The sequence below is a fragment of the Toxotes jaculatrix genome, chromosome 7, assembly GCF_017976425.1.
Source record: "Toxotes jaculatrix isolate fToxJac2 chromosome 7, fToxJac2.pri, whole genome shotgun sequence".
NCBI classification, from domain to species: Eukaryota; Metazoa; Chordata; class Actinopteri; family Toxotidae; genus Toxotes; species Toxotes jaculatrix.
Window position 1 is genome coordinate 1,038,103 of NC_054400.1, and position 14,822 is coordinate 1,052,924.

A 14,822-nucleotide genomic window follows, 5' to 3' on the forward strand; every position below is an offset into this window, starting at 1 on the left:
TGTAGTGTGTGTGTGTGTGTGTAGTGTGTGTAGTGTGTGTGTGTGTGTAGTGTGTGTGTGTGTGTGTGTGTGTGTGTGTGTGTGTGGTGTGTGTGTGTGTGTAGTGAGTGTGTAGTGTGTGTGTGTGTGTAGTGTGGGGGCGGGGGTGGTGGCGGTGGGGTGACTCAGAGAGGAGGTAATCCCTCCTTAAGCCCACACAGGCTGAAAAAACACAACACACAAGTCTGAGACTGTCAGAGAAAATATGTGGCTGGTATCACTGTGAGAAAGTGTGTGTGTCTGTGTGTGTCTGTGTGTGTCTGTGTGTGTCTGTACATGTCGCAGTGTGTGATTGACTGATTGTACTGTAGCATGTTCAGTCATGGAAAACTTCTTTGATCCTCGGGAACAAACTGAAGAGGCGGGAAAATGTGATCAAACATCTGTGGCAGAGCAGATAATATTAATTATTCAGTCTCAGAAAACATTATTAAATTAGTATAATGAGAAATTTATCATTAACATTTAAGCTTAAAATGTTTAAATGCTTTTAAGTTTCAAGTGGAATTAAATATCAAAAGGAAGAGTCGGCTTTGTTCAAAGGTAAATGATGTTGTCATTATTATTATTACTATTATTATTATTATTATTACAGATTCTAATAAACCCAGATCACCTGTAACCACAGATGTCACAGCTTTTCTGCAGCACTGACTTTACAAAGATTTCTGTCTCACGTGTGAGATATAAGACTTTAGAATTCATAAAGGACGATGGACGGGTGGATAAGAGGACAGACAGACAGAGACAGACAGTCATACAGTCTTCCTCCAGGCAAAGTGATGTCAATATGGGTTTGTAATATTTCATATTACCTTTCTGTCTGTTTTATGTGTCTGTGTGTTCAGTCATGTAAAGTTGTGTGTCTGAGTTCATGGTGTTGTTCAACACAAACATCACGTCACTGCAGAGGAAGACAGTGTAATGACACACAGTCAGTTTACAGCAGCAGATCAGTTTCTGTCCCCATCACCTCATCACCTCCTCACCTCCTCACCTCATCACCTCCTCACCTCCTCACCTCCTCACCTCATCACCTCCTCGCCTCATCACCTCATCACCTCATCACCTCATCCTCAGCTGCTGAAGCAGACACTCTAAAACAGGGGTGTCCAAACTGTTCCACAAAGGACCGTGTGGCTGCAGGTTTTTGTTCCAACCAAGCAGCAGCACACCAGACTTATTTAATCAACTGATCTCAGTCTTCAGACAGTTGATTGGTCAAACTGTGTGCTCTTCATTGGTTGGAACAAAAACCTGCAGCCACACCGGCCCTTTGTGGAACAGTTTGGACACCTCTGCTCTAAAAGGAAACCCGTCTGCGTCCCGTCGGTGCTGCAGCTCTGTCCCGTCTGTCCTGCAGCTCTGTCCCGTCTGTGCTGCAGCTCTGTCCCGTCAGTGCTGCAGCTCTGTCCCGTCTGTCCTGCAGCTCTGTCCCGTCTGTGCTGCAGCTCTGTCCCGTCAGTGCTGCAGCTCTGTCCCGTCTGTCCTGCAGCTCTGTCCCGTCTGTGCTGCAGCTCTGTCCCGTCAGTGCTGCAGCTCTGTCCCGTCTGTCCTGCAGCTCTGTCCCGTCTGCCTACATGTGCCAGCGTGAGCTCTGCTCGAGGCTGTTAACAGCACTCCATCAGAGCAGAGCAGCAGAGTCAGCGCTCACCTGGCTGCGTCGGCTTGTCAGAGCTCAGCCATTCACAGTTTATCCGGAGGTTTTCTGCCCCTTATGGACAAAAAACAGTGACAGCAGCTTTAAAGAAAAAACATTTCCCTACTTTTATGACACAAAGAGGTTCTGGAGGAAACCAGCTGTGGATCTGTGACGCAGCGATAAACAATAACTTTTCTGCAGATTTATGTGCAAACAAAACAAAAATCCTGATCTAATCTGATCTTTGAGAGTTTTATCGTTTATGTTGTGACTGTACATCAACTGGTGACCTCACTGTAAACAAGCAGCGGGCAGAATGAGTCAGCTGTGAGTGGATGAATGAAGAGACACAGAGACACAGAGACAGGGACAGATTCTGTCACTGTGACTCCTGAAGTGACTAAAGTTTAAACTGTTTGAAGAAGACGTATCGTCTCCGCAGAGCAGGACGACAGGTTTCTATCAAGGCTCCCATGAATGTGTGTGTGTGTGCGTGTGTGTGTGTGTGTGTGGTTAAAAGTGTGTTGTGGTTCACAGCTGTGTTGAAAGTTCTAAATTGGCAGGACAATCAGGACACATACTCACTGCAGGTGTGTGCAGGTGAGTGCACAGGTGAATGTGTGTGTGTGTGTGTCTGGTTCCCACAGAGCTTCACATGGAGACAAACACACATAAACTCGGTAAAGATTTCAGCCAAAGCTGAAAACAGTCCCACACTGATCCGACACATTTCAGTTTTCCTCTGTGGGGGATGTTGTGTAATGATGATGAAACCTCGGCGCAGCACAATCTGATATCTTCTAATTTGCATGTTTTCAGTGGAAACCCGCCCACGGGTTGTTTTCCTGAGTAGCATTCCCGTGTTCCTGCAGTGGAAAAAAAAAAAAAAGAATGAATGCTTCCTTCTTTACTGCCCTGCAGGAACGTGTGTGTGTGTGTGTGTGTGTGTGTGTGTGTGTGTACACTTTGTCATCATGCACTTTCTGTGTGTTTTGTGTTTTACAGGTCAGAAAATTTGTGACTTAATCAAACTCTAGTTCAACCTTCTGCTCCATTTCTGTGAATCTGTATTTTAGACTCTCTGCAGCTTCTCCACACAGTGTCCACATTAACATTGTGGACACTGTGTGGACACAGTGTCCACGTCGTGGTGCTGACCTTCCTCAGGTGTTGTGTATCCCTGTAGCTCAGGTGCTCTAAGCAGACGCTGTTTCCTCACAGCTCTGCCTCCTGTTTTCACTCAGGCTTCAGTCAGTGAACTGATCCTCATCGTGATAGTTTACACAAAACGAGTTTCTGTGGTTTGGCTGCCTGGGACAGACACTGTGTGGCCAAAACTATATGGACACCTGGATAATCCAGACCATGAGCCTGTAAATGCAGCGCTGGAAGAACTCTGCTCTCTGAAACATCTCCCTGCTGTGTTAAAGTAACTGATCAGTTAACTGGAACTAAAGGGCTCAGACTGAGCAAAGAGACGCTGCCCCGTGCAGACAGGATCAGTCTGTGAGGCGTTCAGGTGACGAGCAGTTTACCTGAGCGTGTCACACTGAAACCTGGACCTTTGCAGGTTTTCCGTGACCTGACTGAAGCTGATCTGTGTCCCACTGTGTGGAAACCTCCGCCAGCTTTCCACAGAAAGCTCGGCTGTCAATCAGCAGCACGCTGACGCAGGCGCCGGTGGCTGACATTGTTTGTGACAGGACAAATTTAAAACCCACACCAGCAGGGAGGAAACATTCCTGTGTCGCTGTTCAGGTTCACAGAGCAGAGAAAGTCAACAGCTGAGCTATTTCAGTACTCAGAGTGATCAGATCACCTCAGGAGGTTTTCCTTCCTCCACCTGAGCCAAAGCCAACACCAGCAGGTGACTCCCCTCCGCTCGCTGGTTAATGCTTCAGCCTCAGGTTTAACAGTCGTTGGCTCGGACCCTGAGTTTTCTCAACCTGCAGGACTCGTTGTTGATTTTTGGCAGAATTAAATGAATGAAAAGTCTTTGACACGAGTTTCTTCTCCTTCCTGCTCTCATGAGGAGAGTTCTCCCGCTTTATGGCTGTTTTTGGGATGAAGCCTTCTTCAGCAGTGAGACTGCAGAAAGGAAGCATCATGACAGCGACCATCATCAGATGCACCTGATGCATGTCCAGAAATCTTTTTTTTTCACTTCCTGGTTTTATTTCTGTTTTGTTTTTTTTTTCCTGAGCATCAGCTCTTCTCTCCGTCATGCTCTGCGCGGCAGCACACACTGTCACATGCAAAATATCAAAGATTTATTCAAGGCTCTGAAGAGGTTTTCCAAACATCATGGTTTAAAATCTGCAGCACAGCAGCTGAAGACATGAACATTCTTCTTGTCTGTTGATGATAAAATGTTTCTCACAAAGACATTTTGTCTTTCAGTGAGGAGACACTGTTGATGACTGTATCTTCACAGACAGTGTTTCGTTCATGTTTCTGTTCAGAGCATCTAAAGCATGAATGGTTCTGTTTGATGTTTTTAATTAAAAAGTGATGTTTGAGGTTTGATACTAAAACAGTCACAACATTTTCACTTTATTAATATTTCACCAAAACAACAATCTTTGCCAAACTCTAACCAAAGTGCTGTCATGTAGTTTATAAAGATCATTTCTGGGAGACACAGCTTCCTGGCGTCTCTCTGGTATTCACAGTTTAATGGGTTCTGGGGTAAATGTTGTGGTTCCACTGTTGGCTGCTGGGAAAACTGGCTTCAAGGCTGAATTCTTCAGCTTTTGACTGACATCTGAAGACTTTCCACTGAACGTACACTGAGTTAAAAATGAGTGTTTGACCTGTAACTGTCCATTTCACGAACCTACAGAGACAAGTGGAAAACAACAGAGAGAGCAGGAGTTCCAGGTGAGCTCTGGGATCCGTGATGTCGCCGTCTGCAGATGCTGTGAACTCTCAGATGGAAAAACTGCAGGTGAGACGTTGAAAGAAAAAAAACCTGCCGAGCTGCTGTTTAACTGTGTCACAGCGTCAGCGTTGGCACCGAGTTCAAAGGCTGAGGAGAAACTCTGCTCCTCTGTTCCCTGGACCTGCTTCTCTTTGTCTTCTGTTGTCAGTTTATAAATGACTAAGTGTGATGTAAGTTATCTCTTCTTAGCTTCATCCATTCTGAGGAAGCTGTTTACTGGTCTCACCCTTTATTACATGAGTTACCTTGAAGTGGAGCGTTGCTCAACACCAACAGCTGAACAGTGAAATGTGGATGATGTGGACGATGATGGATAAAGTTTAAATTTTTTACAGTAACAGTCACTGTGTGTATTTCATTGTCAGCTCATACATGATAAGAGCTGGGATGTGGAAAACCTCCCCCTCAGGCTGAGTTCTGTCTTTCTTTCTTTAAACAGGCTGATGGTGGTTGGTTTCATTAAAGCCAGAAAAAGACGTTTAGCATCATCTCACTGGATCAGTGTTTGTTTTAGCACTGACTCTGAGCGGGATCGATTCCTGCTGCTTGTCATTACTTGTGGTCAGGATCAGGTTGTAAAAAACTACATCTGCAGTTACACAGAAATGTCCAAACGTTCATATGTTGAATGGTGATTTATGTTTATTCTAGTAAAAAAGGATTATTTACAGTATTTACAGATTTAAGTATTCACAGTTCATATTCTGAGTTTGAGTCACTGCACTTAAAATGTGTGTTAATGATTTAAAATATTTCACCAGTGTTACTTTTGTAAAACAGAAATCATTTTGCTTGTTAAAGTATTTCTCTCATTGAACTGCAGAGATCAAACTTTCAGAAACTCCAGGCTCTTCTCCCTGAAACGTCCTCGTTTCCTGAGCAAAGTGTTCATGAAGGAAACATCAACATTTGAAAGTGTGTTTTATTTGCAGGAAGCTTTTTGTCAGAGCAGATGATCAGTCTCTCAAACTCTCTTGAACTCTGAGACTCCTGGGGTTTTCCGGCGGTCAGTTGGAGTCTGGCGGTTACAGGAAGAGAGAAAACACACAGTGGTGACACAGCATGACATAAAATCTCCTGTGTTTTCCTATGTGAGATGAGCCACGGACACCAGGCCGGGGGGGCTGCTGACGTCCAGCAGAAGTCAGAAGTTACTCAGAGCCAGGAAGCCGTCTGTTTGCTTTGCTGTTAGCTGTGAAAAGCAGCACGTGTCTGAGAGGTTCAGCCGCTCTCTGCTGCACCCCCTCAAACCAGGAACCTCTGCTGATCTGCTGATCCAATCAGATGGAGTCTCTGCAGCCACAGAGCGGGCGAGAGGCCTGAACCCACTGCTGTCTGAATTTAACACTTTCATGGACAGAGGGGGCTCACACACAGGACACAGCGTCAGTTCTCTGTCTGTGAGTTACTCTGAAAGCACAGCGCCTGCAGGTCTGTGTGTCATTACATGTCATAGGTTCGTTCCTTAGATTTCACTCAACTTTTCCTTCATTAAACAAAATTAGAGACAAAACTTTCCACACAAGTCAATAGTTTAGTTTTCTTTACTGTAGAAAAATGAATGGGCGCAAACTTTATGAATGACAGTGACAAACATCCAGAAACAAACATGTGACCTGGTTTTGGGAGGTGCGTTTGTGTGGGCAGAGCTGCAGTAAAAGTGGGGTGGAGGTGGTCATGCGACCCCGTCCCTCCTCCCTCTGCAGCCGGCTGTCGTCTGTCGGACGCTGCCCGGTCCTGCACGTAGGCTGGTTCACATGGCAACGAGCCAGCAGCGAGGCAGCGCGGCCAATCAGAAGTGTCTTTGATCAGAATTATCGCACAACAGTGACCCACATCACATGGCCGCCATAATGACCTGACTGTGTGTGTGTGTGTGTGTGCGTGTGTGTATCTGGTTGGCAGGATCAGAAACTTACTGTGACCGGAAAACGCAGGCAGAGACGTGAACACACATTAAACCGACAGCGTTGAACCACATGACTCACAGGTTTAGATTTTTTTAATAAGCTGCATTCGTCTCATCTTTTACAGTAAAGGTGGAAAAAGCTGCATCAGAGTGTAGAGTGTGTGTGAAGTGTGTGTGAAGTGTGTGTAAAGTGTGTGTGAAGTGTGTGGAAGCTCTGAGCGCAGCAGACTCACCATCTCAGGCGGAAATGAAACACATGCACAGAAGGAGCATTATGGGTATTAAAATAACAAATGGGATCTTTTACGGTGCCGTTTTACGTTGTGAGGAGTCTCAGCTCTGTTACGGTCAGAGTGGAAAAAGACGTTCAGACTGAATGTGAGTCGCCGGTTGGACATTTCTGGAACCGTGTCTGACTGTTTCTGTCTTTAGTTCCACGCCGTTGGACGGTCTCCCACACGCAGCTCCTCACATCCAAATAACTAAATAGTTGAAACAGTTAAAGAGCAGTCATCCTTAAAGAATGGATCCACAGGAGCGTGCTCTGATCTGCCAGCTCTGCGGCTGATGTTTGGTTGGTGAGGATTGTGGGATGAACGCAACAGTCTGTGGGCAGATCACCACTAACACAGGTCAGTGGTTTCAAACAGGAGCATTGTTCACTTCCAGAGGAGCAGTGAGCTCCTGCTTTAACAGACACTTCTCATGATTGTCCGGTTCCTGAGAAACACTGACTTCTGACACGACCGGTTTCACGACGGATGCCTGCACGTACGTACCAGAGGATTACACAACGCTCCGACTCTCACTCTCTGTCACCAAACCTGTGCCTACACGTTGTGCACTAATGTTACAGAACCTCGACTTTCCTTTGAGTCACTCCAACAAGAGAAAAGTTAACGGGAAGAAAAAGTGGTGATCTGTATCTCGACACAGGGAACAGCGCCACCCATCGAACATCAGGTCATTTACAGCAACTACAACACATGAGCACTGAAAGAACGCGGCCCTTTACCTGACTGTGTCCGCACTGACACACAGGTGCAGAGAACCTGACTGCATCTAATACACATAGACCCAGACTGACACACTGAAAACAGAAAGGCCTGGACCGGCAGCTCTAACAGGCCTCACCATGTTTCTATCATGTTCTACATGCTGCATGTCCTTCTCGTCCTCTCCTCCGTTCCCAGCTGTCCTACCTTCCTCCTTTTACATGTGATTGGTCTTTAATCCATCATTTCTTTTATTTTCCAATAAAAACACGTTCCCTAAATGTTCAGACATTTTCAGGCTGATAGTATTTTATATTTTTCAGGAGCATTCACAACTTTTCTGCACCAAACACTGTCTCATGTCCTGAGACCTGAGCTCCGACCACCGTCACACATTTCATCCAGCTCCAGGTCTCACTGCCTGCCATACATGGAAACACTGGAACAGCAGTGTGTGTGTGTGTGTGTGTGTGTGTGTGTGTGTGTGTGTGTGTGTGTGTGTGTGTGTGTGTGTGTGTGTGTGTGTGTGTGTGTGTGTGTGGTCTGTGCAGATGAATGTACAGTGTCAGGAATGTCACACTGCTGAGAGAAAAGTGTGCGTCTTCCTCATTCTCATCCAGACACACAGTCAAAGCTGCCACTGCATTGTGTGCGTGTGTGTGTGTGTGTGTGTGTGTGTGTGCGTGTGTGCGTGTGTGCGTGTGTGTGTGTGTGTGTGTGTGTGTGTGTGTGTGTGCGTGTGTATGTGTGTGTGTGTGTGTGTATATGTGTGTGTGTGTGTGATGTCATGCTCATGGTGTCCTTGTCCTGCAGCAGGTCCAGATGCTTCTGATTCTTTCTGCTGAAGCTCACAGTGAAACAAACGGAACAGAAACATGTTCCAGGTATGTGAGACATGCAGGAGGTGAACGCCGCGTGTTTCACTTCAGACGACGACGCTGGAACGAAACATGATGGAAACACTGTGGTATGGACCCAGTCCCTCCCTGAAAACAGAAAACTTCTGCAGATATTTGCATCTGAAACGCTCCACAAACTGCTCCTCAACATGTTGAACTGTCACTGAATTTCCTTTACACCTGGACATGGTTCTACTTCAGTTTCACGGCTGCAGGTTTTGAGTGGGTTTTTCATAAGAATTAGAAGTTGAGAAGTCAATGAGGTGGTGAAATGAAAGAAGGAAGCTGCTGGCAGCTCATTTCCCTGTGATGAAATCTTGCACAGGTGGTATTTCCTCTTTGATAACATCTTTTCTCTCCATTTTTAGCTCCTGTGCTGGAAAAAGGTGTTGTGTTATGCTAAAGGACATTTGGGCAGAAACTCTGGATGTAAGTTGTATATTTATACTATATATATATATATATATATATATATATATATATATATATATAACATCCTCAAAGCCGCTGTGCAGTGCAGAGTTTCTGTGTGTTTCATGGTTTTTTCATTCTACGACTGATGAGCATCAACGCACACGTCCTTCATTTCCCTGAATCTCCACCGTGGGGGTGGAGTGGAAGTTCGCTGGAGCCACAGAGTCACTGTGACCACGTTTATGAGAAATATGTCTGAATAAACAGGAGCATTTCTTTAATCTCAGTCACAATCGTTTCCTAACTTTCACCAAGTGTTTCAGTTTTCTGAGCTAACAGGGATCGATAACCCTGACCTTCCTCTGACGTCAGCAGATATGGTTGAAAGGAATCATCTGAAATCTGTTTGTATTAAAGAACATTTTCAGTGAACGTAATCTGGGTTTTGCAGAATCATCCAACATCAGCATGTAATCTGGTGACCGGGCTGCTGAGCCTCCTGTCGCTGTTTGTTTGAGCAGATTTTAGAAGAACTGGACAGTTACAACAACCACGAGTTCCTACATTCATTAGAAAATGCTTTTACTGAATAATAAATACTGTAACTGAGTCCGATAGAAGTCTGTTACTCTATCCCAGCGAGCAGTGGCTTGTTTCCTGCTCTGTCCAGAATAACAGGATTACTGTGCATGTGGTGAAATTTGACTTGCTGATTATTTTGATCCAAAATACACAAACAGCTGAGAGAAAACTGGCTGGTGAACTGTTTTCTTTCACTCCTCATCCTGATCTCAGCGATGAAGAGCAGTGAACCAGACGACAACACCGGCATCTTCCATCAGGAAATCAGGAAATCACATTCACGTTTCACGCTGCAGCGCATGTGTAGGACCAGACAGTCATGTTTCATGCTTCATGTATTTTACAGGTAACTCAGTCGAATCTAAACACACAGACGTGACGTGCATGTTTTTATACGTGCATATTTACCTACAAAACAAAAACACACACACACAAACACACACACTAGTTCTAACTGCAGAATTTGCCTGAGAATCATCAGGTTTTAAGATTTCTTCACTAACAAAGTGTTGTTGTTGTTGTTGTTGTGTTCATCTGTATGTCCTCGGATACGCTGCAAACTGGAACTGCTAATCGCTAATTTGGCAAACTTTAAAGGCGACACATGACAAAGTCTCTGTGTCCATAAAGAAATGGTTTTGGCAGACTGGTGTGATGGTGAGGTAAAACGCAGCCGGTTCATCATCAAAGTGTGTGATGAAAACCTGACACTGACACTGACACTGAACCAGGCTGGAAAACAAGGAAGTGAGACAGGAAAAAAACAGCTGGTTGATTTAGGATTAAAAAATGTGAAAAACTTTCTGTGGTCTCAAAAGTAATTAAAGCATTGAATGAATTCACAAACGTTACTGAATGAATATTTTTCTGACATAACTGAATCATCCGGGGAAAAGATGCTGTGATGAACGGAGAGCTGCAGGATGGAAGCAGATGTGTCGTAACATGAGCTGGAACCAACACGGAGAGACGGGAAGCTGAACAGGCTGGTGCAGCGTCTGCACGGATTCCAGGGAACCACAAGGTGCACCGAACACTCTTTAATCACGAAGAGATGCTTACTGAAATAAATGAGTCCACATTATTCACTGTTTTCATCAGAAGTGAGCAGACGTGTCGAGGGAAAAGCCCGGCGGGTCTGAGGTCAGTGAATGTGGATGTTTCAACTCTGTGCTAAAGAATCCAAATCGGAATCGTTTTGAATTAAATGCAGAAGTTTTGACTTCAAGGTTTCTGAAAATCACGCTTTGTCCAAACGGAATGAAAAGGAGGAGAGAAGGAGGAGGAGAACACACGAGCTCAGAGCTGCTGATGGTTTTTTCTTTTTCAGCTAATTACAGGAACTTTCTGCTTTTGGTTCTCGGGCACTCTGACGCCCGTTTCTCTGCTTTTCAAAGTTCATTTGATACAGGACATGTTTACCTGATAGTCATGTTCTAATTATTGATTATTGATCCAATTTTCCTTAAATGGAAGCCAAACATTTATGTGAACTCTTGTGAATCATTTGATAGAAATTATCGGAACCTGTCTGCAGCGTTTCACAGTGTCAGTGGCCTCTCAGAATAACACACACACACACACACACACACACACACACACACACACACACACACACTCAGATTCTGGACTTTCACAACACTGACGTCCTGTGATTTCACTGTTTCATCACAATGAGCACAGAGTTCACGCGGAGAAAAAAAAAATCCCTGTTTATCATTTTTAGACAAGAAGAGATATTTTTAGAACGAGTTCAGTTCTTCATCAAACAGACGACGCTTTGGAAGATCAGGATTCTGATTAATATTAATATTAACATTAACTTGGTCTCAGGATCCTGAAACAGAAAGTAAGATGCAGTGAACAGAGACAGTGATGCCTCTGAACAGTGGTGGTGGGTTTGTGTTGCACTGGTCACGGCCTCTTTTTGGTTTTTCCTGACAGGTCACATGGAAGTTTCACCAAATCCAAAGTCACTCGCCACGTCGACTGTTTGTTTCCATGGTTTCACCGTCTGGTTTATTCTCTCAGCCTTTAGCTCCAGTGTGAGTGAAGACCAAAGATTTTCATATCATATCCTGAGACAAGTGATTTGTACTGTTTCAGCTTCATCTCAGTGTTTTGGGTTCAACATTCAGCGAAGTGGTTGTGATTTAAAGAAGTTCCTTGGTTTGGTTACAGCACTCGTCTCTGAGGCACAGGTCGAATCATCGGAGTCAGACTGATCATCAGCTACAACCAACAACAAACACACTGATGGAAAATATCAGAGTGTAAACTCTTAATGAAACCAGGCCCTGTTTTTACTCTGTGGCATGAACTGTGTGTGTGTGTGTGTGAGTGAGTGAGTGCGTGAGTGCGTGTGTGTGTGTCACATCTGTTTTAAAAGGAAGTTTCAACATGAAAAACCCACATTACACTGGTCAGTGTACATTTTTTTTTATTTGCCTTTTTTTCATCATCTTCGTGACACATCCAACATCCTCCTTCAGGTGAAAAACACAAAATTATTCAGTTAGTTTGGAAAGATTCATTCATTCATTCACTCATTCACTCGTTCCTTTTGTTCAGGGTTCAGTTCATGTTTGGTGTTAAACCTTAAGTCTGTGTCCAGTGAAAAAGTCTGAGCGGAGTAACTGTCTCATGTGACGGAGCACACTGTGCTGTCAGGGTGTTTACAGTAAACTGAAACCGTACAGGGCCTCTGAATGAACGGCGCCTCTGAGAACCGCGTGAATATCATGTGAAGGTGCAGTGATTCCCACCAGGTGTGCTGCAGCGCTGAGGACACGTGACCATGTGGGAAGTAATCAGTGAGAATCTTCTAACTGATGTTTCCAAACATTTTACTAAACAAAAAGTTCTGGCAGCTTCTATATGATCTAATATATGATCATATTTATATGAATTTCTTTTTTATAATCTGCATTTTATTGAGATTTGTCATTTTAAAAAATTAAGTAGAATAAATCAAACAAAGTAAAAACGATATACTTGAGCACACTGATTGTTTGATGCAGTGACTGTGTCAGACTCAGCTCCGCGGCCTCATGTGTTCACAGCTGCTGCCACAAACAGAAAATATGCAAATTTTTTAGGTTCTTTTCCCATTTGAGCAATAGGTGGAGGAGGAGTGGCCTGCTCTCTATATGGGCATCTAAAAAAATCACAACCTCAGACGATATAAAATCGGAGCTCTCGGCTGCTTCGGACTTATCTGACTTACTGAACGCTCCGAGAGCGCAACAGAGCAGCAGAGAAACTTCAGAGAAACTTCAGAGAAAGCGACACAAACCTCAGAGAAAATGTACTCACGGTCAAACAGCGTGACTCTGACTGTGCGGCAGGAGAGCTTCGCCTTCTCCAGGATGGCGACGCGCAGCACGGAGCCGGAGGTTTTCACCTTCGAGCGGATCCCGGCTCAGGCCACCGCCGTGCGCTCCTACGTCCCCATTCGGCCGAAGAAGCGCTGCACCCGGGTTATGTACCCTGCTAAAGTCCGCATGCATCTGCCCCCACCGGAGAAAAGCCAGGCCAAGCGCTGGCTGGTCATCCTGTGCCTGGTGGTGCTGTGGCAGATCTACACCGAGGAGCCCTGCGCCGAGACTCCGCTGGGCAGCGCAGACAGCCCGATCAGCGACTACCAGGGTTTCCCCTTCCAGTCCGCCGAGGAGCAGGCAAGGCAGCTCACACAACTCAGCGCCAGCTCCGAGCTTCTGTCGGCCACACCGACCGGCTGTGAGGACAACGGCTCATCCAGCGAACAGGTCCTCCCGAACACCACCTGCGCCGGGCCCGGTCAGGAGACGGAGAGCAGCCGGTCGTTCGAGCAGAGTGCCGGGAAAAGCTACATGGTGGCTCTGCTGGTCTACCACAGACTGGGCAGCGACAACTAAGACTCTCGGGACCGGTGTAACTGTGAACCGCCTGAGTCTGGGCTTCTAGGATCACAAATGTGCCGAAGCTGGAGTTGATCCCGAGTTGCTTCTGGAGGACAGCGGTGCGCCCCGCGCGGCGCAGCCGGGGAGGGAGCTCCAAGCGCCGGCCTGATTCTGACAGCAGTGCCCCTGAGACCAGAGGGGGGGCACAGTCTGTAACGGGACACATGGCAAAGCAAGAAAGAAAGAAAGAAAGAAATGTGAACACTTGCAGAAAAAATGAAACTTGAACTGAGAAGACTTGAACTTTTCTTTGTGTGATTAACACACAGACTAACTGCACTTATAGGCCTGCGGATCAACTGGATGTTCAACAAGTTTAGTTTTGTCACTCATGTAGGCCAACGAGCTGTAACTGACACTGTGTCCATGTGTAAATGTCTTATTTAGTTATTTATTCTATTATTTGCTATTTATTTAATAATAATTTTAATAAAAAAATGTCTAAAAGAAGTTCCTGTCTCTGTGCGCTTTGCTGAATTCCACTCAGTGTGTTTTCTGGGTATTTCCATCAATTTAAACATCTTTTGCACATTTTCTTTATGAGATGTTATTCATTCTTCATTGGACCATAATCAAGAACAGTGCATCATTTCATTCAGTTATCAGGATCTGGGGGAAAAGCAATAAACCTAATAACTGCACAGAAAACAAGGCATCAAACAGCTCTTGTTTTTACGTTTGAACAATCTTGGCCAAACACGTCACAGAATCAAAGTTTTACAGATGCACGCTTTCTTAACTGAGACGTGGTTTGTGACTGAGCTGTGATGCAGAAACGCTGGTTCTGAACAGTGGTTCTGAAAACAGGAGCTGAGAACTGGTAACGAATGGAAACACGTCCCTGCAGCGGGTTCAGCGTCTGAGCCCAGAGGAGCAGAAGCTGTTAGAGCAGAACATTCATGCTCCTGAGGTCAAACTGATATTTTTACTTTCACATATCCGAGTTCTGCACCTGAAACAGTAACAGCCACATACTGCAGAGACTGAGGGATATTTGAGATTTCAGTTTTCTGCAGACTCACTTTCGTTTTTTTCGTTTTTTTGTTGCATGAGCTGTAAACCCTGATCTGTGCTGAGTCATGAGTCGTCAGCGTGGAGCTGCTGCAGCTTCAGGTTCCGTCGCAGCTTCATTCACTGATGAGTAACAGCTGGAGAGTCAGACTGTGCTGTTATTCTAATGATTAATGGACACTAACGCATTTTAATGCATGTAGCTCACTGAGATCATTCACCTTGTTGATGCATTACCTCACTGTTGGAGGTGTTGTGTTGCTATGAGATCACCTTGCCTCTGCTCGCTGACTGAGGTCGGCCATCGCCCCGGGGCCTCTGGGGAAGCCTGTTGATGTTGATGTTGGAGGTTGCCATGTAGGCATCATCACGTACCACTCACGTAGGCTTCTACAGGTAATACGAGAGGTATGGCACATATGGGGTGGGGGACGCCGGGAAACCAGGAA

The 14,822-nt window shown here is 45.3% G+C and overlaps 1 protein-coding gene across 1 annotated transcript; it reads left to right on the top strand.

Moving 5' to 3' along the window:
* The first annotated feature begins 12,617 nt into the window (after window positions 1-12,617).
* On the top strand, window positions 12,618-13,572 carry ier3 (immediate early response 3). Its single transcript, XM_041041471.1, has one exon. It carries the CDS (start codon window positions 12,727-12,729, stop codon window positions 13,315-13,317), a length of 591 nt encoding a protein of 196 aa, XP_040897405.1. The 5' UTR covers window positions 12,618-12,726; the 3' UTR covers window positions 13,318-13,572.
* Window positions 13,573-14,822: the final 1,250 nt, after the last annotated feature.

What these genes read in the sequence shown, in the direction of transcription:
- ier3 (XM_041041471.1), top strand. Translation starts at nt 12,727, where the DNA reads ATGTACTCACGGTCAAACAGCGTGACTCTGACTGTGCGGCAGGAGAGC.